Source organism: Brassica oleracea, chromosome C4 (assembly GCF_000695525.1).
Source record: "Brassica oleracea var. oleracea cultivar TO1000 chromosome C4, BOL, whole genome shotgun sequence".
Lineage (NCBI taxonomy): Eukaryota > Viridiplantae > Streptophyta > Magnoliopsida > Brassicales > Brassicaceae > Brassica > Brassica oleracea.
In genome coordinates this window covers 53334273-53357232 of record NC_027751.1, presented here as the reverse complement: position 1 = coordinate 53357232, position 22960 = coordinate 53334273, and the positions used below count along the sequence as shown (strand labels likewise).

General features: G+C 31.8%; 3 protein-coding genes across 3 annotated transcripts; 1 reads left to right on the top strand and 2 right to left on the bottom strand.

Moving 5' to 3' along the window:
* Positions 1–3816: 3816 nt before the first annotated feature.
* Positions 3817–7175, top strand: LOC106340296 (NAC domain-containing protein 43-like). The gene is made up of 3 exons (XM_013779174.1): positions 3817–4093; positions 4412–4698; positions 6362–7175. The coding sequence occupies exons 1-3, from the start codon at positions 3907–3909 to the stop codon at positions 6980–6982; spliced, it is 1095 nt and encodes a 364-aa protein (XP_013634628.1). The 5' UTR covers positions 3817–3906; the 3' UTR covers positions 6983–7175.
* An 8612-nt stretch (positions 7176–15787) lies between these two features.
* On the bottom strand, positions 15788–16442 carry LOC106342801. The gene has a single exon (XM_013781833.1). The coding sequence runs from the start codon at positions 16399–16401 to the stop codon at positions 15922–15924; it is 480 nt and encodes a 159-aa protein (XP_013637287.1). The 5' UTR covers positions 16402–16442; the 3' UTR covers positions 15788–15921.
* Positions 16443–18827: 2385 nt separating this feature from the next.
* LOC106342800 (rho GTPase-activating protein 3-like) lies at positions 18828–21682 on the bottom strand. The gene is made up of 5 exons (XM_013781832.1): positions 21018–21682; positions 19981–20101; positions 19766–19885; positions 19448–19678; positions 18828–19370 (listed from the first exon to the last, which is right to left on the bottom strand). Exons 1-5 carry the CDS (start codon positions 21428–21430, stop codon positions 18939–18941), a joined length of 1317 nt encoding a protein of 438 aa, XP_013637286.1. The 5' UTR covers positions 21431–21682; the 3' UTR covers positions 18828–18938.
* Between the last annotated feature and the right edge of the window lie 1278 nt (positions 21683–22960).

The window sequence follows — 22960 nt, the reverse complement described above, 5'->3', positions numbered from 1 at the left end:
TTTTTCCCAATCATCAATCAATTTCGTCCTTGCAAATCATGTTTGAATCATGGGCAATTTGCTTCGCCATTATTTGCATTATGCAAGCTGGCGTTAAAATCTTAATTACGATAGATCACCTAAGGCAAGTTTTTATAATTGTATGCCAGAAAATTGTATTGTACCTTAGTTTCTACAATCGCAAGGCGGGGATCATCTAACAATTTAATGAAACGGGGCAAGTATATACCATATGCATGGTTCTTCTGTTTCACTATTTTAAGAAAACAAAGTTTTCCTCTTGATATATTTTTAAGAGAACAAATATTTTTTCGCATTTTTAAGAAAATCAATCACTTGAGTACGTATTGATCATCAAATACTTTTTATGATTTTTCAGAAAACAAACTTTGATTGATAATCGCACATTAACTTTTTCGCATCTATATTCATTTTGAATAAAAAATTAGACCACTACGTATGTCAGTAATGTTTTTGTATTGAAACAGATTAATGAAAAAACTTCAGTCAAGGTAATTAACATAATTTTAAAATCTTTGATGTAATACGTAGAACTTCGGTTAAGGTAACTAACGCAAGAAATAAATGATAAGATTTGATGTAATACGTATCAACGTATATATGTGACAAATGTAGACAAAACTAAGGTAATTATAATGTTTTGATTAATGGCATGATGTGTAATTACTCTAGTTAACAATGGAGTTTTAAATAGAATAGGTGAGGGAGCTTGTGGAGTTGCCACGTAAGAAATGACACACTTGTAATAAACACATGAACTAAAGGTTATTTATTTTTAATGCTCCTCAAATAATAAAAAAAGGATATGATTCATATATTGATGAAAAATTTTAATATTCGTAATTATTATTTACATATAAAAACATATTGTTTTAATTGATATAGAAAAGTTATTAGGTATCATAAAATCTTACCAAAATTAATATTTACTGAGAAAAAATATTTTTGATATAAAATTTATTAGTTATTACTATATTATGAAACTTTTCCAAAAATATAAATTCGTATATAGAAAATCATCATTATTATATTTAAGAAATCTTAACAAAAACATAAATCTAAATATAGTAAATTTTACATGTCACAGTTAGATTTATGCCTTGTCATATTTCTTTTAAGTCAAGTCATCATTTTTTTGTGAAAATTAATGTAGTGATGATACATATACAAATCACTTCTCAAATATAATCTAGGAGATCTTTAGACCATCAACATCCCTGGGTCTTTAAAAGGGGTCTTCAGCAAAAAAAATTATTTAAAATTATGGGGGCCCAGCAAAAACTAAATAACCGCTAACAAAAACCACAAAACAATGACCGATTTACGTTGGATCTTTGCACTGTTCGCGGGCTCCACCGATGCGTGGCGGTCTGCGATTAGTTCGCTTTAAATTTTTTTTTTTTTCAGACCAAAAAAAAAAAAAAAAAAAATTCCTAAGATACCCTTATCTCGGGTTATTAGGGGGTTTCTTAACCCAGGGGTCCCACAAAAACCATAAAAACCGATCATAAAAATAATGAAATAAGGACCGATCTTGGTTGGGTTTTTGCACTGTTTGCAGGCCCCACCGACACGTGGTGGCCCGCGATTGGTTCGTTTTTTAATTTTTCTTTTTTTTTTTATCAGACCAAACAAAACAAAAAAAAATTAAAACTAAGAAACCGTGAAACGGTTTAGAGTTAAAGATGGTCTAAGAGCATGACTATCGGTAAAAACGTTTTTCGGGTTCTTAAATTTTTTTTTTCTGATTTATAAAAAAAAAAATTAAAAAGAACCAATAGCGGACCGGCACGTGTATGTGGGGCCTGCAAACAGCCCCCTGTGAAACGTTTCTTATTTGGCGGTATCGAAGCACGTTTTTTGGAAAAAGGTGGTGGAGCCCACGCGTAATAACCCTCCTCCCACCGATAATCATTCTCTAAGTTTCTACTTTCTACACAATATGTATAAGTACTTATAGTAGTTAGACCATGATTAACTCGGGATTCTTAGAGTGGAGTTCTTAACGGAAGTTAAGAAACTGTTTTTTAATTTTTAACTAAAAAAATTAATAACCGGTTTTTAAATAAGGACTTTAAGAAATTGTTTTTTAACTTTTAACTAAATAAAGATTTTAAGAATCGATTCTTAGCTTTTTTAATTAAAAGTTAAGAAACTGTTTCTTAACTTACGCTAAGAACTCTATCCTAAAAGTCTCAGGTTAATCGTGCTGTAATAACTACGTGACTTTTGACGTCATCATTATTTTACTATCGCGTTACCTTTATGTATTGACCTAGCAACAACCAACCGCTAAGGATATAACAATAGAAAATAATGAAAAAGAAAAATTAATATTTGGGTCATTATTTTACTATAAGTATTATAAATATTTGTTTCAAAGAAAAAAGAATGTTTCAAAAACATAAATTTTGGAGTTTCTACATATTTATTAGTTAATAATAAGAAATTATATAAAAATATAGAATAATTACGTTTATTAATTTATTATTAATTTAAAGTTATCAAAGATTGTTTTTCTTTGGAGAAATAGTTATCGAATATTTTTAGTCACAAAAGATGAAGCATTAAAATTAATTAATTGTTTTTAGTATATGTGAAAAGCTGAAAATATCTATTAATCTAAATTATACAATCATTTTATGAAAGACAACATGAGACATTTCTTCAGATTTTTCGGCATTGCCGGTTCACTTCATTCCGCTACAAATTACATTTATTATGTTTAGTTTGTTCTACTTAATCACCTAAATATGTCTTTTGCACCCAAAAAAATCACATATGCTTTTTCGAAATTCAGGTTTTAATATTTACAGTTAGATATATATGATTATACTAAATCGTCTCGAAGATCAAGTAACTTTTTGTAGTGAAACGTTTAATTATCGATGAAAACGGCCACATCTTCCGGAGAGAAGCTTTCTGACATGCAAAATTTATACTTAAAAAATATTAGAAGAAAAAGGAATGCATTTTAAAAATCATTTTTCAACAATAAAAATAGGGAATGCATTACTATTACGATGACTGTGGGTTGTTAATTTGTTTAAATGGAGCTTTTCTAAGAGATTTTTAAGGTCAAGGGTCATCGTTACGATGTGCGCTTGCTTCCTACAATCTAGTTGCCCTACTGGCCCTACCTTTTTCCTTTTGATAACTACATCACCTTTTTTTGTTTTCCATTTGTTAATCCTCCCGATATCTACTCATCGACACAGATATGTAAATATACAGAAATAGGTCTTGAAAACATATAAAAGAGATTAAGATAGATTTTTCAAAATATGTACATTCATGAATTGAAGTTTTAATAGTACTGTACGTGTTTTTTCGTTCTAGAAAATAGTGAATAAATGGACGAAGCTAACATTTACATAATTATAGATATGATGATATGTTTATTGAAAAAGACAAGAGAAATCAAATTGCTTTACAGAGAGGCTCGTCTCTTAATTTGTAAATTAATTAACTAATAACAAAGAAATAAATAGCAAAACTATAATTAACAAGAGTTGAAACAATAATTGAGAAGAAAACAAAAGTGCAATAATCATTTATTATTGAACAGTGAAATGTAAAACTAAAATTTCATTGGACATACTCTTATTTTAAACTAATAAATGAAAACAAAATGGAAAAGTATAATAAGAGTTGAATTTATTAATCAAGAAAACAAAAAAAATGTACAAACAGACACATGTGTTTTCCTCATGCATCTTATTTTAGACAACAATACTCATATATATATTGACTCAGTCTCCTCTAGCTCTCTCATTCTCCAACTTTCATATTGGTAGTTACAAATAAGTTTTTGTAAAAACAGTACATGCTCTGTTCTCTTGATCTTGATTCTTGATTTAGATAATCTTGAAATCTGTGTTGATCATGATGTCGGAATCTATGAGTATATCAGTGAACGGACAATCTCAAGTGCCTCCTGGGTTTAGGTTTCACCCGACCGAGGAAGAGCTGTTGCAGTATTATCTCCGGAAGAAAGTAAATAGCATCAAGATCGACCTCGACGTTATTCGCGACGTTGATCTCAACAAGCTCGAGCCTTGGGATATTCAAGGTTTATTTCCATAGTTTTTTTTTTGTATAAGATGAAGAAAATTCTTTTGTCCAAAAAAAAAAGATGAACCTTTTCACAGTCTCTCTTTCTTCAGTTTTGAATGAGTTTACTTCTATGTAAATGGATTTCTTGTATGTAGTTCTTTCGATACATGACGTTCTCATGTATCTTTTTACGAGAATGTGACTCTTCACTTAGTCGTTGTTGTTGCTTGTATATCAGGAGTTAGTTATTTACTACAAAGATCCAAGATAGGCTAGGTTGGTTAACTATATAATTTATGTTAAAGTTATTCTGATTGTTTTTGTCGTTATGCAGAGATGTGTAAAATAGGAACAACGCCTCAAAACGACTGGTACTTCTTTAGCCACAAGGACAAAAAATATCCGACGGGGACGAGAACTAACCGAGCTACGACGGTCGGATTTTGGAAAGCAACGGGGCGCGACAAGATCATATATAGTAATGGCCGTAGGATTGGGATGAGAAAGACTCTTGTTTTCTACAAAGGCCGAGCTCCTCATGGCCAAAAATCTGACTGGATCATGCATGAATACAGACTCGAAGACAACGTTATTTCCCCTGAAGATGTCACCGTTCATGAGGTGTGTATCAATTTAATACGGTTTATATTATGATATATCTGATTCAACCATATATTTTTCTCTCTTGAATATGGTGAGACTGTTAAGTCTCATTATAAAAGATATTACTAATTACTTGTACTAATATTTTCGTCAAAATAATATTTTCTATAAAGCACTGTTGTGATTTCCACTCGAAATATCATCAGAACCAGTATTCAAAGAAGCGCTAGAGCTAAACGGGCTGTGAACGCCTAGAGCCTAGAACGACTAAGTAGATGCCTAGAACATTAATTAAGCGGCTAAAGCATTTATAATTTAGAACAATAAATTATATATAAATATAGCATTTTATATTAAATATCATTATTTACAAGTGATAAATTTTATATTATATTATCATAAGACTATATATTACAATATACTAATTTTTATAATTTATGAATAATAAACTAATATTATTTTTATTACAATAATTTAATTTTTTAGGCAGTTTAAAAGTTAGTCACTATAGTTTTATAAAGTGTACCCTTAAGCACCGCCTAGGCCGCTTTCTTGAACACTAATCAAAACTGTCATCTGTATATATATATATATACTAGGTGTTTTGCCCGCACATGCGGGATTAATCATTTTAAAAATATTTATTAATTTATTTTTTATTAATTCAAAAATCAGCATGATAACTTATTATTTATATTTTCAAAAAGCTATATCAAACATAAAATTATATATATATGACGAAAAATTTAATTAAAATATATATGTTTATTATTGTGCAGAAATTTTAAAAGAAAACATTCACATATTAGAAATATTAAAAAAAAAACATTTTTATACAAATTTAGTTGATTAAGATAACAACACAATTTATAAGAATTATCTTATTTAAAAAAAAATCTAATATTATAAATAAAATTTCGTTTTTAATTATGTAATTAATTATATATAAAATTCATTAAGGGTAACATTGACTTTAACCACTTAATTTATTTTAAATTGTTTTATATCTTACTTTTAAAATTTATAATTGAAAATATGTTATAAGATAACAACAAAATATATAGGAATTATCTTTAAAAAAAATATTATTAATAAAAGTTCGTTTTTGATTATATAATAAATTATATATAAAATTCATTAAGGGTAACATTGACTTTAACCACTTAATTTATTTTAAATTGTTTTATATCTTACTTTTAAAATTTATAATTGAAAATATGTTATAAGATAACAACAAAATATATAGGAATTATCTTTAAAAAAAATATTATTAATAAAAGTTCGTTTTTGATTATATAATAAATTATATATAAAATTCATTAAGGGTAGTATAGATATTAACCGCTCTAACTTTGAACGTGATAGCTCCGTTGCAAAAATTTACTTCGCAAATAATAGTATAGATATATTATAGAAATATGTTTATGTATAAATTATAATTACAAAGATATACAAACATAAAATATTATATACGTAAATTATAAAATACTATTTTAATACAGTTTTCTTTTGATAATTAAGAAAAACTTAAGAAAACATGGCTCACACGTTGCAAGCAAAGCGAGACCTAAAGGGAATAAGCAAGCTCTCTTTGAAAACGAGATCTAAAATATGAATTTCTCTGATATCATTTTATCTTTTTTGTAAAAGATATAATTTTATCTTATTTTGAATATTTAAGGTGGTGACTATCATTGGGGAGGCATCACAAGACGAAGGATGGGTGGTGTGTCGTATTTTCAAGAAGAAGAATCTTCACAAAACCCTAAACAGTCCCATCGGAGGAGCTTCCCTGAGTGGCAGCGGAGACATGGCGACGACGTCGTCCTCATCTCAGTTCTTCAACGATGATAGTTTCGAGCAATTCCTAGAACTTATGGGGCGATCTTGTAAAGAAGAGCTAAATCTAGACCCTCTCATGAAACTCCCAAACCTCGAGAGCCCTAAAAGTCAAACATTCAACAACAACTGCCACGTCAGCTCCCCCGACACAAATCATGTTATCCAGATCAGCAACGTGATCGACACTCGCTTCGTTTCTAGCTGGTCCGCTTTAGACCGGCTTGTGGCCTCGCAGCTAAACGGACCCTCGATCTCAGCCGTCGATGAGAGCCACGCGGATCAAGATCACCTCGCTTTACCTTCCCTCCGATCTCCATACCCAAGCCTAAACCGGTCCAGTTCGTACCACGATGGGTTATCGCAGGAACATCCAGCGGAGTTGGAGCTATGGAACACGACAACGTCATCTCTATCATCATCGTCTGGCCCATTTTTCCACGTGTCTAACGGTAGTGGATAAGTGAACGGGAGGGAAAGCGAGACACACACAGAGAAGACATTTCACATTTGTGTAGAAAGATATAATCATACCATATAGTTGTTGAGACATTAAAAAAAGAAGTCAAATTTGTGATAATTACAGTGGTTATGTGAAATATTGTAAAATAGATGAAAGGAGAATAAAGATCTCAAAAAAGAGAGATTTCGTTATAGATGGGGTTAGCATTATGTATCAATATCATCAATCAAAATGTCTTCCATTGATTTACTTGTTGGTTTTGCTTCAAGAAGATTAAATAAACAGATTGTAATAAACTTTGCATTAATTTTTTTTTTTAAATTATAAATTACAAAACCTATTAAACATCACATAATGAAAAATTTTGTATCAGTGATTCAAAGTTTTTATTAAAAAAAGATACAAATGATCAAAAAATAATATGAGTAAAAATAATTATTTAATAAATATCAATATTAAAAATATACTATATATCTATGTTAATATCATTTAAATTTAATTATAGATCATATAAAATAAAAAGTGTTTGCTTGGATTAATACAATATTTATTTATGTAATCACATCAATAATATTTGTTGAATTTTTATATTTAATATATATTTATTATTTTACAATATGTAAAATTATATATAATACGTAAAAATAATTTATATATAATGTTCATCCCGTAGGTATTAACCTAGTTATCTATTAATCGTTAAACTATAGTACCGAGTGATGTGGTATACTGAAGATAAGGTAGCCTATTATTCTTCGTCTTGAGTCTTGACTATAACAATGTACCATTACACACATGTGCAACCAAATTATTTAGCTAAGAAAATATAATACCTAAAAACGATTAAGTTTATATAAGCAAGTCTTCAATATAAAAATTGCTTAAAAAATTGTTTTTGTACGTACAAAACAAATTGTTGAGAATATGCCAAACACCAATTTATGGGCCATGATTCCATGAAGCATCTATAAAACCTACGTACGGAGTAAGAAAGAAAACTTATATTTAAGGATAAAATAAATATTTTGAATAAAATAAATCTTTAATATCTGTGGATATAAACGAATATATTCTGATCTTAAGAAATACACCGACTATATACTATAAATATAAGACCGAAATCCCTTTTTGGACAAAAAGATCAAAATCCTAAGAATGCAGATTAAGACATTCAACCTATTTCTACTACAATCAAGTGGGTAGAATTAGGAAATGTTATCCCAAAACATTGTACCATTGTTGTTTGATCAATAAAACAATTTTCTAATTTTTGATCTCTTATCTTCCGTAATACTCTTTCCGTTCCTTAAAAATACATATTCTAGAAAAAAAAATTGTTTCTAAAAGATTCATTTTTTACATTTTCAATGCATGTTTTATTAACTAATTGCAAACTTCAAAAATCTTAATTGTACTAATTAATTTTTTATTGGTTTAAAATTGTGGAAAGAAGATAAACACATTAAATTATGCAAATTTAATGTGTTTTATTAAAATGTGTGAAAAAACTAGAATATGAATCTTTTAGGAACAGAGAGAGTATCACTAAGAACTGATTTTATTTTATCTTAACAGTTTATATAATTATTTTTGTTTGGATCTGATTTTTGGATATAATGGTAGATGATATGAATTCTTTCGTAATATTCAAAACTTTAATTATTTAGTATTAGTATTCATTAAAAAAATATTATTTTAAAAGTAATGTTTAATTTCAATAAACATTACATCTGCAATAATATTTGCTTCTACACATTAAACCACAAAAAGACATATTCTACAAACCCGACACTTGGAGATAATATAATTAATATGTGAATTGTCCTCCTTCAATTAGCTAGTTAATGAAATTTCCTTTCTTCTTCTTTTTGTCATATAATTAATCTTTTAAATACCAATTTTTAAGGAATGGGTCTATAGAAAGATCATGCATCTGTCCAAGAAGTTGACAATTACTCCATAACGTCATAATTAATATTATACACAGAAACATATCATTGATTAGGAATTGGAAGGTTACTTACTATAGTAAAAGGCATGTCATAACTTATATGGGCAGCAAATTTCAACAATGTGACTCAAAAGTCACATATATTCCACTATCAATGATGTGTTGGGTGGAACGTTCATATTATTTTCCTAGCTTGTATGCATATAAATTTGATGTTATGGAATCGAAACTTGAACGTTCATAATATTTTCCTAGTTTGTAATGCTATAAATTCGATGTTATAGAATCGAAAATTACCATGCACGTGTCCAGGGCATTATAACAGAAGTTAAATAAGAAGTAGACCTTAACCTACGCCATCAAGAAAGTATCCATAAGATAAAACTTTTCAAATTTCAATAAGCGGAGTAACTCATTCGTTGGTTTTGAAACTTTCATCTGCTGAGTGCTGATTATACTTCTTTCTTCAACCCCAGCAAAGGCGAGGTCAGAGAAAGAAAATAAAGTTATATATGATGTATGTTTCACCTTAAATACATGGAAACATACTAGCATGCAAACGATGATTTTAACATTCCATCTTTTCCGACCGCGACAATGGAAGCTAAAATCGCTTCAAAAAGGTAAGTCCGAACAGAATGAATTTGCCGACAAAAATTAACCCATAAAGTTTCACTTTCTAATCTCTGATCTTATCAAAGCCTTTTGATTAAGTTATGCTTTTATTTTCCTCTCTTTAATTACTTCTTTATGTGAACTGAGCTTTAACTTAAAACTTTACTAGCATTTTGACACGCACGCCCGTGCATGTTTGATTTTTATTTTTTTATAAATTGTTTAGTGACATTTTTAAATATATATGTTATTTAGATAGTTTTAGGTTCCTACAAACTTATCCAGACCCGAAAGAATCCAACTCGAACTATGTCCAAAAATTTATAATATCCGAATATAGTTCAATTTTAAAATCTAAAATTCAATACCCGTAAAAGTCGATCTGTATCCGAACGTATACATGAATGCCCATGTCTAACTAATTATGTAAACGAATAAAAACAATTTTGTTAACCAGTTTCAATTCTTGTCACTAATGGAAAATTTTTATTTAAACACGTGAAATTATTATGGTTAATACGTAAAATAAATGACATCGAATTATTATGGTAAATACAATTAATAAAATAGTTTGCAAGAATGAAAAAAGAAAGTAAAAGATGTAATTAAACACTTAAATAAAAACAATAAATGAATTTGTTAGAATTAATCAAAAAGAAAATTAAAATCTGGAAGAACTTAAAAATATACAAGTATTATTTTGAACTCAGTTTTAATAGAATAGGTTTAACACTAACGAATTTCGAGAATAATTATCTCAAGGTATATTAAAATATTTTGTGTTGGTCCTTTCTATTTATTCACTGTCATTTAGTTTGTATCGCTGATCAACCATTTGCTCATTTTACCTTTATCAATTTCTTACCATTAATCATACATCAATCTTATCCTTAACTAACCCACAAGGATTATGGAGGGAAAAAAATCTAAAATCATTTGTATTAGAAAGAGAGAGCCAACTCAATAACCTCCAAATTAATAACCTTGGAATGAGTTGCTTTCGTAACAAACAACTAGATCTCGAGCCGCACAACCACACGGGTTTTTGTTTTCATTTATTTTTAGATAAACATTTTGTTTTCAATTCTAAATTGGTATATATAATAATATATATGTGTCTATCAATTTTTAAAACATAATAAGTTTACGGTATATTTTTTCATTGAATAGATTGTTTCAAACTTTCACATGTTGTATCTTCTTCTATATATATATTTTCGGATTATTATTTCATTATTAAAATCGTAACTATATATATAAAGATTAGTAAAATATTGTTTTATTGTCATATTCAAAAATATTGTAACATTTCATAAATTTAGAAAGTTTTTGAAAAACTAAACTTTTCGCTTCATAAATTTATATTATCGAGTAAATAATTAAACATTTAGTCTTTGTTTAATTTTTAAAATAAACTATATAGTTTAAAATTTATTTTCGTTGGTTTAAGGTAGTAAAGATTAATCATTGTTAGATAATATGATTTTTGTTATTTAAAAAAAATCTTTATAATTTTAAAAGTTAATATCGACAATTATTTAAATTATTAACATACGGAGGTATAGTATTAGAACATTAAATTATATATATTTAATTTATATTATCTATAAATCCAATGGATCATCTATTGTTTAAATCCAATTATTGATAGTCCAATAAAAATTTCTGGTAGGCCCAAAATTTAAATGATAAGATTAGAAATTAAAAATAACATGACTTTCTAAGAATTGGTCTATTAGGTCTATTTTTAAAAAAATCACATATGAATCAAGGTTGTGACTTCTATTTTAATATATAAGATGCACATCAACGAAATCTCAAACTAATTTATTCTGAAATATGTAGCTGCCACATGAAATATCCAATGTTTGTGGTTTAAAAAGTCCAATGTTTGTGGTTAAAAAAAATCCAATGTTTAAAAAAAAAAAAATCAACGAACTGTACCATTTCTCTCTGACATCCATCGGCATAATAAATTGATTATATATCGACTGAAATCAAAACTGGTCAGATAATATGTATTATGTAAGACCATGATTATCCCTAACAACTTTAATGAGTTTCTTAGTTTTTTTTAAAAAAAAAAAAAATTAAAAGCAAACCAATCGCGGACCGCCACGAGTCAGTGGGGCCCGCGAACAGTGTAAGAAACTCACTAAGATCGGTTCTTAATTAGTAGTTTTTGTAACCGATCTTTAAAGATTTTGTGGGGACCCACGCACTAAGAAACCCACTAAAGATCCCGGATAATCATGCTCTAAGACTCTTTTTATATTCGACGAACGATGAGAGTCTAATATTCGTGATTCAAATGTGAAAATTAAGAAATAAATCAATAAAAGGTGACTGGAATCTTAGTTTAGTTTTCTCCTTTTTGAATTCAAATTCACATCATTTTGAAGTGATTATAATTGGGTCAGAAGTTTGGGTTGTAATCTTGATTTCCGAAGAAATTGTTTTCTTTCTTTCTGCCGGCTATGTAATCTTCGGTGTATTTTTGTGTTCAGTCAAATATTCCAGATGATAAAAATGGGTCAGAAGCTATTTTTCTTTGAGCTTTAATATGTCCACTTTATGGAACTAGATTGAAATTTTAATTGATAAGCTCTTGTGTATTCGAAATACAATATCACATGATTTGTCTAGGGGTTGTTGATCCATAAATTTTATAAAATTGTTTTTATATAAATTTTATTCTTTTTGTTTATGGGTTTTGAAATTTTAGAGATAAAAATCCAAAAATACTTCAAGAATAGTGTTTTTATGATTCTTTAATATATAAGTCAACAAATAAGGACCACAATCACAAAATGAGAACGGTGAAAGCTCTAAAGGTAAAGAGAAAAAGATCTGTTGAATACTGACAATGTAGAATAGTTTTTGAGGTCAAAACAAAGTAAAACTTAAGATTTTGAAAGTAAAATGATCGAAAATGGGCAAGTACGGAAAACAAGAGAAAACGATGGAGAATATATGACCTAAGTTTTGTCGGGGAAAAAAAAATGACCCAAGTAAACTAAACTATTCTACATAAGAGCATCATTATCCCAAATTTTTAATGGATCTCTTAGATTAATTTTGATTTAAAAAAAAATAAAAAATACATATTAAAACAATAGACGTCAAACTGAACCTAAACTGTGTTAAAGAGAGAGAAGAGAGAAAACGCGTGTGAAGGCAGCCCCGGCGTCCGGTGGTGCGTCCGAGCGCGTGCCAGTGCCGGCGGCTCCCTTTTGGTCATTTAAGTTCAGTCCTCTGACTGTGTGCTCCGATCTGTGGTCTCTTTCCGATATACTCGCGGATCTGGGCTAGGGTTTTGCTCCGGGAAAGGCCCCGCTCGTGGTGTGCTTTGAACGGCGGTAACTACTCTTTCTCTAGCCTCGCGGGGAAGATGTAGGACGGTGGATCGATGTGACAGCCAGCTTTTGAGTTCAGTGTTTGCTCCGGGATATGGAGGTTTTTATAGCTCCATAGTCGCCGACTAAGCTTCCGGGGGGTGGAGGCTCCCTCAGCTCCGCGCCGCCGGCTAAGACTCCGGGAAGGTGGAGGCTTCTATAGATCGAATCGTCTCCGGCTTTGCTACCGAGGGGTGAAGGTTTTCCTTGCCTTGCCTCTTTGGCTTTTGGTTCCCTAGATCTGTTTTAGGGTGTGGTTTCGTTTTTTTTGTTCATGCGGCGTCGGTTGGGATTCGGTGGATGAGCTCTCGTCGTAGGACGAGAGAAGCTCTCCGGTGAAAGGTGGTTATGGTCTGCGCGATGTTTTTGCTCTGGTGTGTGCTTGAATGGTGACGGATGAGATCTCGTTCTGGCGATTGATTCTCTCCGATAAAGAATACACATGAGTTAAGGCGGTTGCGGTGAAGATGGTTAGAGGTCATGGGTTCTGGTGTGTTCCGGAATCGATGAATGATGATGGTGCTGGGGTGAATCCAGTGAAACGCCGTTGAGGTCGCCGGCGTTTGAGAAGATTAAGAGATCGAGTGACGTGTGTCCTCTGGATTTGAGATCTAGACATGTGTGCTCGAAGGGGCCGACGTTTGGGACGGTAAAGTTGATCTTTAGAAGTTTGGGCCTAGTCCATTTTCTTTCCGCTTGTGTGCCCATTGTTTTTGGGCTTTTAGCTTTTCGTTTTAATAGTGTGGGCTTTGTACTGGATATGTTTCTTGGGCTTGGCTTTTTAATAAAACTAGTTGGAAAAAAAAAAAAACAAAAGACGTATCTTATTTAGGGGAAGCAAGGGACGTTTTTTAATGTACCCGTGTCAAATCCCCACCAAAATCAATCTCTCAAAAGCCATCACCACCTCCGATATTCTCTTCGATCTCCTCTCCGACGCCATGCTTTTTGACCTCGACATGAGGTACTCTCTTCCCATGTACATCTCCACCCTCCGCCTCCACGCTTTACCTCTCTGCCTCACGATTTCCGAGCTCCGATCACTCCCCAACGCCTCCTCCGTCCTGATCAATCTCTCTGTGCAATCCTCCTCCGTCCCGACCTTCATCGTCATCACCTTCTTCTCACTCGTCGCAATTGAGTTTCTCACCCTTCTTCTTCTTGGACAAACGATTGTTATCAGGAAAGAGAACCTGGAACTCAGCCTCCTCTATGCAACTCTGACAGTGACCCAAATCAGGTACGTTCTTTTATGGACTAAATTGATTGTTGATTGGCCGAAAATTGATTTGATATGCTTCAATCTGTCCCTGCTTGGTCTTGGATTGTAGATCATAGGATCATTGTAATGAAACAATATGTTTTAATAATGTGGTTTTGCGATATTTTTGTGTTTTGTTAAACCAATGGTTAATTACCTCAAGTTCAATATGTTTTGATCTTCAGACCTTTTTATGAATTGATTGGATTAGAAGGGTGAAGCTGATATATCTGTTGTGCTGATAGATTCAGTGGCTCCGTTACTCTCAGTGGCGGCCAAGATTGGAAGGCAACGTTGAGGGTCCCACCTCCTGATACTCGTTATCAGACTGGTGCCTTCTGCATTCCAGTTCTTGAGAAAATTGATCCAAATACCAATGTTATTCAAGGTATGCTGGTTTATTGTTAGGAACTCATGTATTTGAGAACAAATATAGTTACAGTCTTGACTGTGTTTATTTTTTATACAGCCATGATTCTAGTTCCAATGCGAGAGCTGGCTCTTCAGACTTCACAGGTTTGCAAGGAGCTTTCCAAATACTTGAACATCCAGGTTATGGTCACCACTGGCGGTACCAGTCTGAGAGATGATATCAAGCGGTTACATTAACATGTACATCTGCTCGTTGGAACTCCTGGAAGAATATTGGATCTTACCAAAAAGGGAGTGTGTGTTTTGAAAGACTGCACGATGCTTGTGATGGATGAGGTGAGCTCTTGTACTATATCTTCGTTTTGTGATTTATTGCTAAAAGCGTGATGAAAAAACTGTAGAATTACTGCTAAAAATAAGTTTTCTGATTGATTGCATTCTACTCTATATAAAATGCATTGCTATACTTACCACTTTCTGTAGTTAGTTTTAAAGTTTTAAATAGAAGTTGTTTAATTGTGCCATAAGCTTCAAAGTTTTTAACTCTTTACAAACTATCTTACCAGGCCGACCAGCTTTTGCCTGCAGAGTTCCAGGCCGACTATCCTCTTGATACTCATCAACAGTTTACAATGTGAGTATGCACATGTTCTGTTTCATGTTACATGTTATTCTTTTGTTGTTTTTGTTATTGATTATGGTGTGTCATTACTTGCATTGTGAAGATATACCAAAGTTTATTCTCATTGATGTGTTGTTTTATCATAAATTTTTTTAAGAACCTTTAAATAAGAGACTTACAATGGAGGACATAAAAACTGAAAGTTTTTAACTAAGTCTCTTAACCAAATTTACTACTTAAATAGTATTAAAAATTAATTAAAAGATCTTTAATGGGTCTGTAGGATAATGATGCTCTAACCAGGTAAGGTGGCTTTGCCAGTTCTGTTACTCAATCCCTAACCAATATTAGATCAGACCATGTGACCACATACATTAAAAGATTTAGAGTTAAATGGCTTTATCTATCAAATTACTTCGACTATTGTTAGTGCAGGCCTAAGTATTTTAGGACTGGCCCATTAGACCATAAACTAATTGTACTGCCATTTGTTTATGCTATTCGTCTAAACTAATTGTTCCTTCGTACATCAGAAAGCCCAATCGTTGTTATTACATGACTAGTTGTTGCTTTATGTTGTTGTAATAACTACATGTGCTGTAATTTGATAAAAAAGAAAAAAAAAACTACATGTACTGTAATAAAATAACTTCGTTGTGCTTGGTCATACAATAATTGTTTCATAGTACTATCGTCGAAGAAAATATTACAAGTGAATGTTTGTCAAAGCTCCATGTCTTGAAACTCTTTGAGAAGCTTCTCGAACTCGTGTAATCTGTGTCCCCAATCGTTCTTGATCATTAACGACCTCACGTTACTGTAATCAACACCGTTATCTCCGGTGGACTCTCCCGCAGTGGATGACAGCTCCGCACCTCCTATCTTCGTCTTCTTGCTTTTATCGGCGGTCGATCTCTTTCTCTGAGCTGTCGCTCTCTGAATCGCCAAGAGCACGTCTGACCCACTAATCTCCTTCTCCTTTGGAACCGGTTTGTTCGGGTTCGATGCTTCGGACCGGAGGAGGATTCGTTGGCCTAAACCACCGACGGACTCTGATTCGGATGTTTGTGATTTCCTCGGGATGTTACGACGGTGAATTCCGTCGCCATAACGCGGCGGAGGATGCGAATAGCCGACGGAGTTTGATCCGGTTAGTCCCCTGGAAAACTGAACCGGGATCGGCGCCGGTTTCACGGTCCACATCGTAGCTCAGGATCGTTTCTTGTGCGAACTTAGGTACGTCTCTCCTTTATTTGAGGTGGTTGAGGCCCATTAATCTATTGGCCTTTAATGGAATTTAGTTGTTAACACGATTAAAAAGAAAATAGAATGAGTTTTAAACAGCCCAACAAAGGTGTTTGTAACTAAGAAAACTGTAAATAAATGAATTAAACTATAGCAAAGTTATAGGATAAAAGTTTAACTATAGCAAAACTAAATATTTATTGAAGATTTATTTAGAAAAGATATGCATAGTAAATTATTGACGTATCATTCATTTAATACATGTAGTAAATTTATATATATCCAAATCTCTAAGACCCCAAGTCAACTCCGCTGATTGTTTACATAACCACCAATAAATCTCGGTTTACATAACCACCAATATAACCAACTCGAGTCAATTGTTTACATAACCACCAATAAATCAATAAATTGTTTAAATTTCAGGCTAAAGTTTATTTATGTAATGGAATTTAATCTCGGTTTGATGTAAAATATTACCAGACCTAAACCTAAGTGTATATATTACGTTTGAACCGATAATTACCAACTCCACAATCTAAAACCGGGTTTTCAAAAATAATACCAAAATCAATGATATTCCATAACAAATCCTATATTTAAGCAATCACCTCCGATATCAAAGTTTTGATATCTGACAATATATTGTGCTCATTTCAATTTAAATAAAATTGTGAAATCGTTAATATCTCTTACAACTTATAAATATATGATAAAATATATTGTTTTTATTCATGATATCCTAACCTACATGATTTAAAAACTATTTGGAATTTCATATAACTTAATGTACCAATTATTTATTTATATAAAATATATTATTTGTATGTAATTTAGACAATATTTTTAGGGTCAATCTGTTTTATGGTAACAATACTTTGATATGATAACAATCTATACCATTATATCTTAACCTTCATGATTTACCAAATATTTTGAATTTGCTAACTTAAGATATCAATTATTTTTTATGTAATATACTGTTTATATGTAATCTACACCTATATAGTTCAAATATTATTTTTATGATTGGTAGAATGATACAAAATTAATAGGTTTTAGCGTACTGAATATTATAACTAGATTAATAAAATTTGAAATTCTAAATAAATAAAAAAAATATTATGAGTTTTTTTAATTTCTTTAGTTTTCCTAACTTTTTTGAAAAATATAAATTTCATCAATAATGTAAAGATTCTTTTAAGAAAATACACTTCACATAATTTTGAAATTTTAAAATAATTTTAAAGCAGTATTAGTCTGTATATTTTGATGACAAAAAAATAATAATAATAATTTTAAATACCTCTACACATGTTTAAATGGGTCAATGCAATTATTGTGGGTCTAAATAAGTATTTGTAAAATTAAATAGGTCTGAACAACTCGAAATGAAATTTTACCCATTTTAAAAATCTTAACAAAAGTGTTTTTTATAACATATTTTTCACTTTGATTTTTTTATCAACATATATACACAATTTACAAGATCACACATATACAAATATAAAATATGTTGTTGAACAATAATAAATATTTGATATTGCAAATTGACAAAACACTCGCGCGGGCGCGCGGGTCAAAAGCTAGTAGTAAATTATTGACGTATCATTCATTAATACATGTAGTAAATTTATATATATCCAAATCTCTAAGACCCCAACTCAACTCCGTTGATGATCCAAATAGCCAGGGATTTGATATCATACAGTTTTTATTTTTTATAATCAATTTAATCTGAATTGAGACTGCAGTGATGCTTGGAAGAAAGAGACGGCTGAAACAACTCGTCTACTATACTGAAACCAAGTTCTGAATGGCATATTTGCTACTCAGGAGGAAACGAGTTTACCCGATGCAGTTAGACCACATATGAGAGGAGTGTTTCATAAGGGCAATGGTGAATTTAACCATAAAATAAAGAAAGAATCCTAACATGAACATATACGCCTATGTTTATACTTTTATGGCCGGTTTGGGACACAGCTTAATAAAACATGGTCCCAATTTTTTCACGTCAGATAATCTCTAAATTGTTAAAATAGAAAACTATTAAAATTTTAGTAAAATGTTTATGGTTTTTTTAATCTCAGAACGACCTTTCATAAGTTGATTATGAAACAGAGAATGGCTATGTGTTTATGGAATAGAGTTGGATTTTCTCTCAGATACGAAGTAAGATCTCACAAGTATATTGGTCAAAGACTTATGTTTTCTATTCAATTTAGATGAACCTAGCTCAAAAACATCGCTCGAAAGTTTACAAAAAAAAAAATACATCGCTCGAAGTCGGTATGAATGAACCAAGACTACAGTTTTTAGAAAATAGCATGAGAAAACCTCTGATCTCTTAAACATTTATTTCCATCTTTGACGTTTATTGGATAAACATTATACCTATTCCAAACAACTAACACCTATAATCATAATTCACAATATTTTTTTACACACTCAAAAGTAGAAAAAAGAGGAAACAAAAGGATGGTAAGTAAAATTTACCAAGGCAAAGAAGAGAGACGTGAGCCCCAAGCTTCTCGTCCTCTTCTTCCTTCGTCTTTATTACTTTCAAGAGGTTTCTTTGTCGATTTGCTTAACTTAGACAGCCTCTGAACAGTCCCAATGGTTTCAGCTGTATCCTTATGATCGTGTCTCTTCTCAATGTTCCAAAACTCTTCTTCATTGTCAGCCTCTAGCCTACAAAGAGTAGACACTCTCAAGAACTTAGGGTTGTTGCTTGGTTTGATATTGTTGCCCAATATCTCAGAGTCGTGTGATCCCCATTCTTCTGATGGATCTGATGTTTGTTTATTGATCCCCCGCGATTTCGCATATGCATCTTCCCTCTCTTTGAGGTTCGTTAAGATCAAAGTCTTGAGAAAGTTCATCACTTGTACTGCGTGTATCAATGCGGTTAAAGGATCTGCCATCTACAATAACAAAACATTTCATTAGATTTGAAATATCAAAGCTTTCATTAACATGAAAAGCATTTTTCTTTACTGACTTGGGTCATGTTTGGAGCGAAAACCATAGCTACATTGCGAGCATTCATTTTGTTGAACTGTTCATACTCAACCACGTCAGCCATTAGACCGATGGCCCAGTCTAGAAGTGCAGATTCAACTGGAGGAAGAAGAGTCACGAGCCTACTACAGTCTTCTTCTGTGTTACATTTCATCACTTGCTCTGGTGTCAACACATCAAGCACTCCTGTTGGTAGCTCCCTAAACCAGGCCTGGTTCAATAAATAAATACCAACAAAAGAATAATATCAAACCTTTTGAACTTAAAGATGTTAAAGATTAATGTTCTTTCTTCACACCTTTATTAGACCAGCCAAGCAATGAACATCGATTCCACGTGGTACTACACCGCTGTTTAGCTGTTTTCGGACATACTCTTCTTTGGCATTGTCTGGATTTATTCGGAATATTCCTTCAGCCTTAAAGTAACAAAACAATTACACATAGTATTAGTATTCTTTTGATTTGAAAGTTATTAAAATTGTTATTAATAAGAAGAGAGTAGAGGCTTTACTTTAAGACCTCCTTCGGTATAAAGACGTTTCTGCATCCTGAGAAGGATCGTTGGGACGCTATTTCCTCTGTTGTCGTAAGAGCATTGCATCGACTTCGCTGATACTCCAAAGGCACTCACACTGAAAAATAAAAACATCTGTTATTATGCCTAAGACAAACCTACAACCCCATCCCCATCCCCATCAACTGAAACCTATAAGTTCTATCATAACTGGTCTATAGTCCTTTGCAAATCTATCTACTGACAATCTACATGAAGACAACTGACAATCTACATGTTCTACCTTTACTCCTTTACAAAAATTATGTGGTCCCCATTTTTTTTGTCATCCATATAAATATATAATGACAAAATAATTATAAAGGATGAAAATAGATTTGTGGTATAAAGTTTTCTACGATGTTTATTATCGATTAAACAAAATCATGGTTTTTACTATCTTAGTTGCATCTACTGGAAGAGAATCGATGCAGGAATTGACTAATATTTTTGTCAAATTTGTTTTGTAGTCTATTTTTTCTTATATGTATTGAAGTATAGAGGATCCCCATATATTTTCAGTATACAAATAAATCTAGTGAAAGCATATAGTTTAGAACATCATAAGAAAAAACAAGTTTTCTGTCATGACCTTTTCTAGTGTTAATTTAGTGAGTTAGAATATTTGGTTCTTGAAGTTTCAGACGCTTGGTTAATAATGTTTTTTTTAACTGTGCTTGGTTAATAATGTTTTACAAAGAATAATTAAGTAAGAGAATCTTCTGTGAACAAATGCATGTCGTAATCATACATTTAATCTAAACAACAACTATCTAAATGATTCTATCCAATACAGTAACATGTCAAATACAGATTTCCAGCTATGAATTAATAAATATTAGTTCAAGAGATATGAAATTAATATCTCAAGAAAAATCTCAAAATTGAATTCAAAGTACTATAAAAAAATTCAAAGTAATCATAATTTTTTTTTTGAAGTATCATAATCTTTCGTGGTAAAGAACTAAAAATATATATACTAAAAATTGACGGACCTGGCGCTTGGAGCTCGAGGAGGAACCTCCGGTTCGAGCTCAGAGGGAAGACCGAGAAAACCATTAAACCGGTCGAAAGTCACATGACTCACGTGCTGAACCTCCGTCGGCCAACCTATATCCATAGACGCAGCCATGTCATCACCACCTCCCTCCATGGTACAAGACATCACCAGCGACTTCCTCAGAACCGCCGCCAGAAGGTCGAGCATCGTGAACTGTCCAGACCCGGATCTTGACCCGTGTGAGCTCAGCGGCGTGGATACGTCGTAGTAGTCTATGCTCGTAGGGCTATGATCTTCTTTGTACTCGTCGCCGTGGATATTCTCGTACATGTCAGGGCCGGGCCGGGTAGGTTTAGAATCCGTAAACCCGGTTGCTCCGGTGGACTTGGATTGGGAGAAGGTAGTCATCGTTTATTCCAGTCTACCAGAGAAAACGAGAATATAATATTACTGGTGGAGTTAAGCAGAAGAAGCTTTCAATGTGAGAGAAAGAGAGAGGGATTTTAAGGGAATTATTGCGTGGAAACAAAGGGAAGATTCTTTATTTTTTACTAATGTGCTTTTGTCAGGTTTGGGATCTGTGTTTAGTGGATAGGGAGAAGGTGTGACGGAGACGTAAAATTAAAAAAATGGAACCAACGTATGAAGTAAAAATTTATGGTCTTCTAATGGTTGAAAAGAAAGAAGATAAAAACATGTCTAGTGATAAGATTTATATATTGGAATAGTTCGGCAGCTCGTGACCCTGCCTGGAAGATGATTAGACCATGATTAACCCGAGGTTTTAAAATGAGATTCTTAGCGGAAATTAAGAAAATGTTTCTTAACTTTTAACTAAAAAGGCTAAGAATCGGTTTTTAAAATCCTTATTTAAGAACCGGTTCTTAACTTTTTTAGTTAAAAGTTAAGAAACAGTTTCTTAACTTCCGGTAAAAACCACATCTTAAGAACTCCGGGTTAATCATGCTCTAAAAACTGACAAGTAAGAATGAGGGACATACGAGTCAGTGTTATTTTTGGAACTTTCTTTCATTTTGTTTTATTTATATGCAGGGTTAATTCATTGAAAATTTGGTTTCTGTGGCTCTTCTCTTCAGTGTCTAACAAAACTATTCACTTCACACGTTAATGCAGGGGTCTCATGCATTTCAAGTAGCTACATGATTGATTCAGATAAGTATTTGGAATATTTTCAAATATTTTATAGTTTATTTTATTAATTATAACACATTTAGATATAATTATCTTTATTGTTTTGGGTTTTATGATTTTCTTATATATAGCTATATAAACTTAGGTTTGTATGCAGTTTTTTTTATTAATTAGTAAAAGTAAAGAGTTTTTTTGTTTGTTTTTTGTTTTCGGTAAATCATTGGTGATCTCAACGAATTTAAAAATACATTGATCTTAGGTATAAACATTGATGTTACGTATTTTTATACTAAATAATATCCTTGTGTTATCAGCTACGTGCCTACATCAATGATCTCTCCAGATAATCTTAAATGCAGGGGAATATCGTTATTTGATATCAGAAGCTTGTAGCTTCTCAAATTACATATCATATGTTTCTTATTTCATATTGACATTCTTCAGGTTTAAATTTGAAAAGTCAATTAACGGATATATTGTTTTCATGTTGGTCACTTATTAATTTATAAAAATGTAAGCACCACTAATGATCAAACCTATACAACATCATTGTTAAGTGGGGGCGACGATAACTCTGTACCACAAAAGACGACTTCGCTGTTCCTGTTGTCTTGGCTATTTTCTGTTTAGTTTTAGTTTTTGATCGGGATACGCTGTCACATGGTTACATGTGCAGTGGTTCGTCAACATTCTTATAACACGTCAAATACAGAATAAAACATTTTGTACGTAATAATTCGACTTTTTAGGCTTCGTTTTTGTTATATGTAAGAAAAATTTGATGGT

What these genes read in the sequence shown, in the direction of transcription:
- LOC106340296 (XM_013779174.1), top strand. Translation starts at nt 3,907, where the DNA reads ATGATGTCGGAATCTATGAGTATATCAGTGAACGGACAATCTCAAGTG. An exon ending in CGAGCCTTGGGATATTCAAG is followed by an intron (nt 4,094 to 4,411) that starts GTTTATTTCCAT and finishes GTCGTTATGCAG; the next exon opens with AGATGTGTAAAATAGGAACA. An exon ending in AAGATGTCACCGTTCATGAG is followed by an intron (nt 4,699 to 6,361) that starts GTGTGTATCAAT and finishes TGAATATTTAAG; the next exon opens with GTGGTGACTATCATTGGGGA.
- LOC106342801 (XM_013781833.1), bottom strand. Translation starts at nt 16,401, where the DNA reads ATGTGGACCGTGAAACCGGCGCCGATCCCGGTTCAGTTTTCCAGGGGA.
- LOC106342800 (XM_013781832.1), bottom strand. Translation starts at nt 21,430, where the DNA reads ATGACTACCTTCTCCCAATCCAAGTCCACCGGAGCAACCGGGTTTACG. An exon ending in ATACCGAAGGAGGTCTTAAA is followed by an intron (nt 19,886 to 19,980) that starts GTAAAGCCTCTA and finishes TGTTACTTTAAG; the next exon opens with GCTGAAGGAATATTCCGAAT. An exon ending in GCTTGGCTGGTCTAATAAAG is followed by an intron (nt 19,679 to 19,765) that starts GTGTGAAGAAAG and finishes TTATTGAACCAG; the next exon opens with GCCTGGTTTAGGGAGCTACC.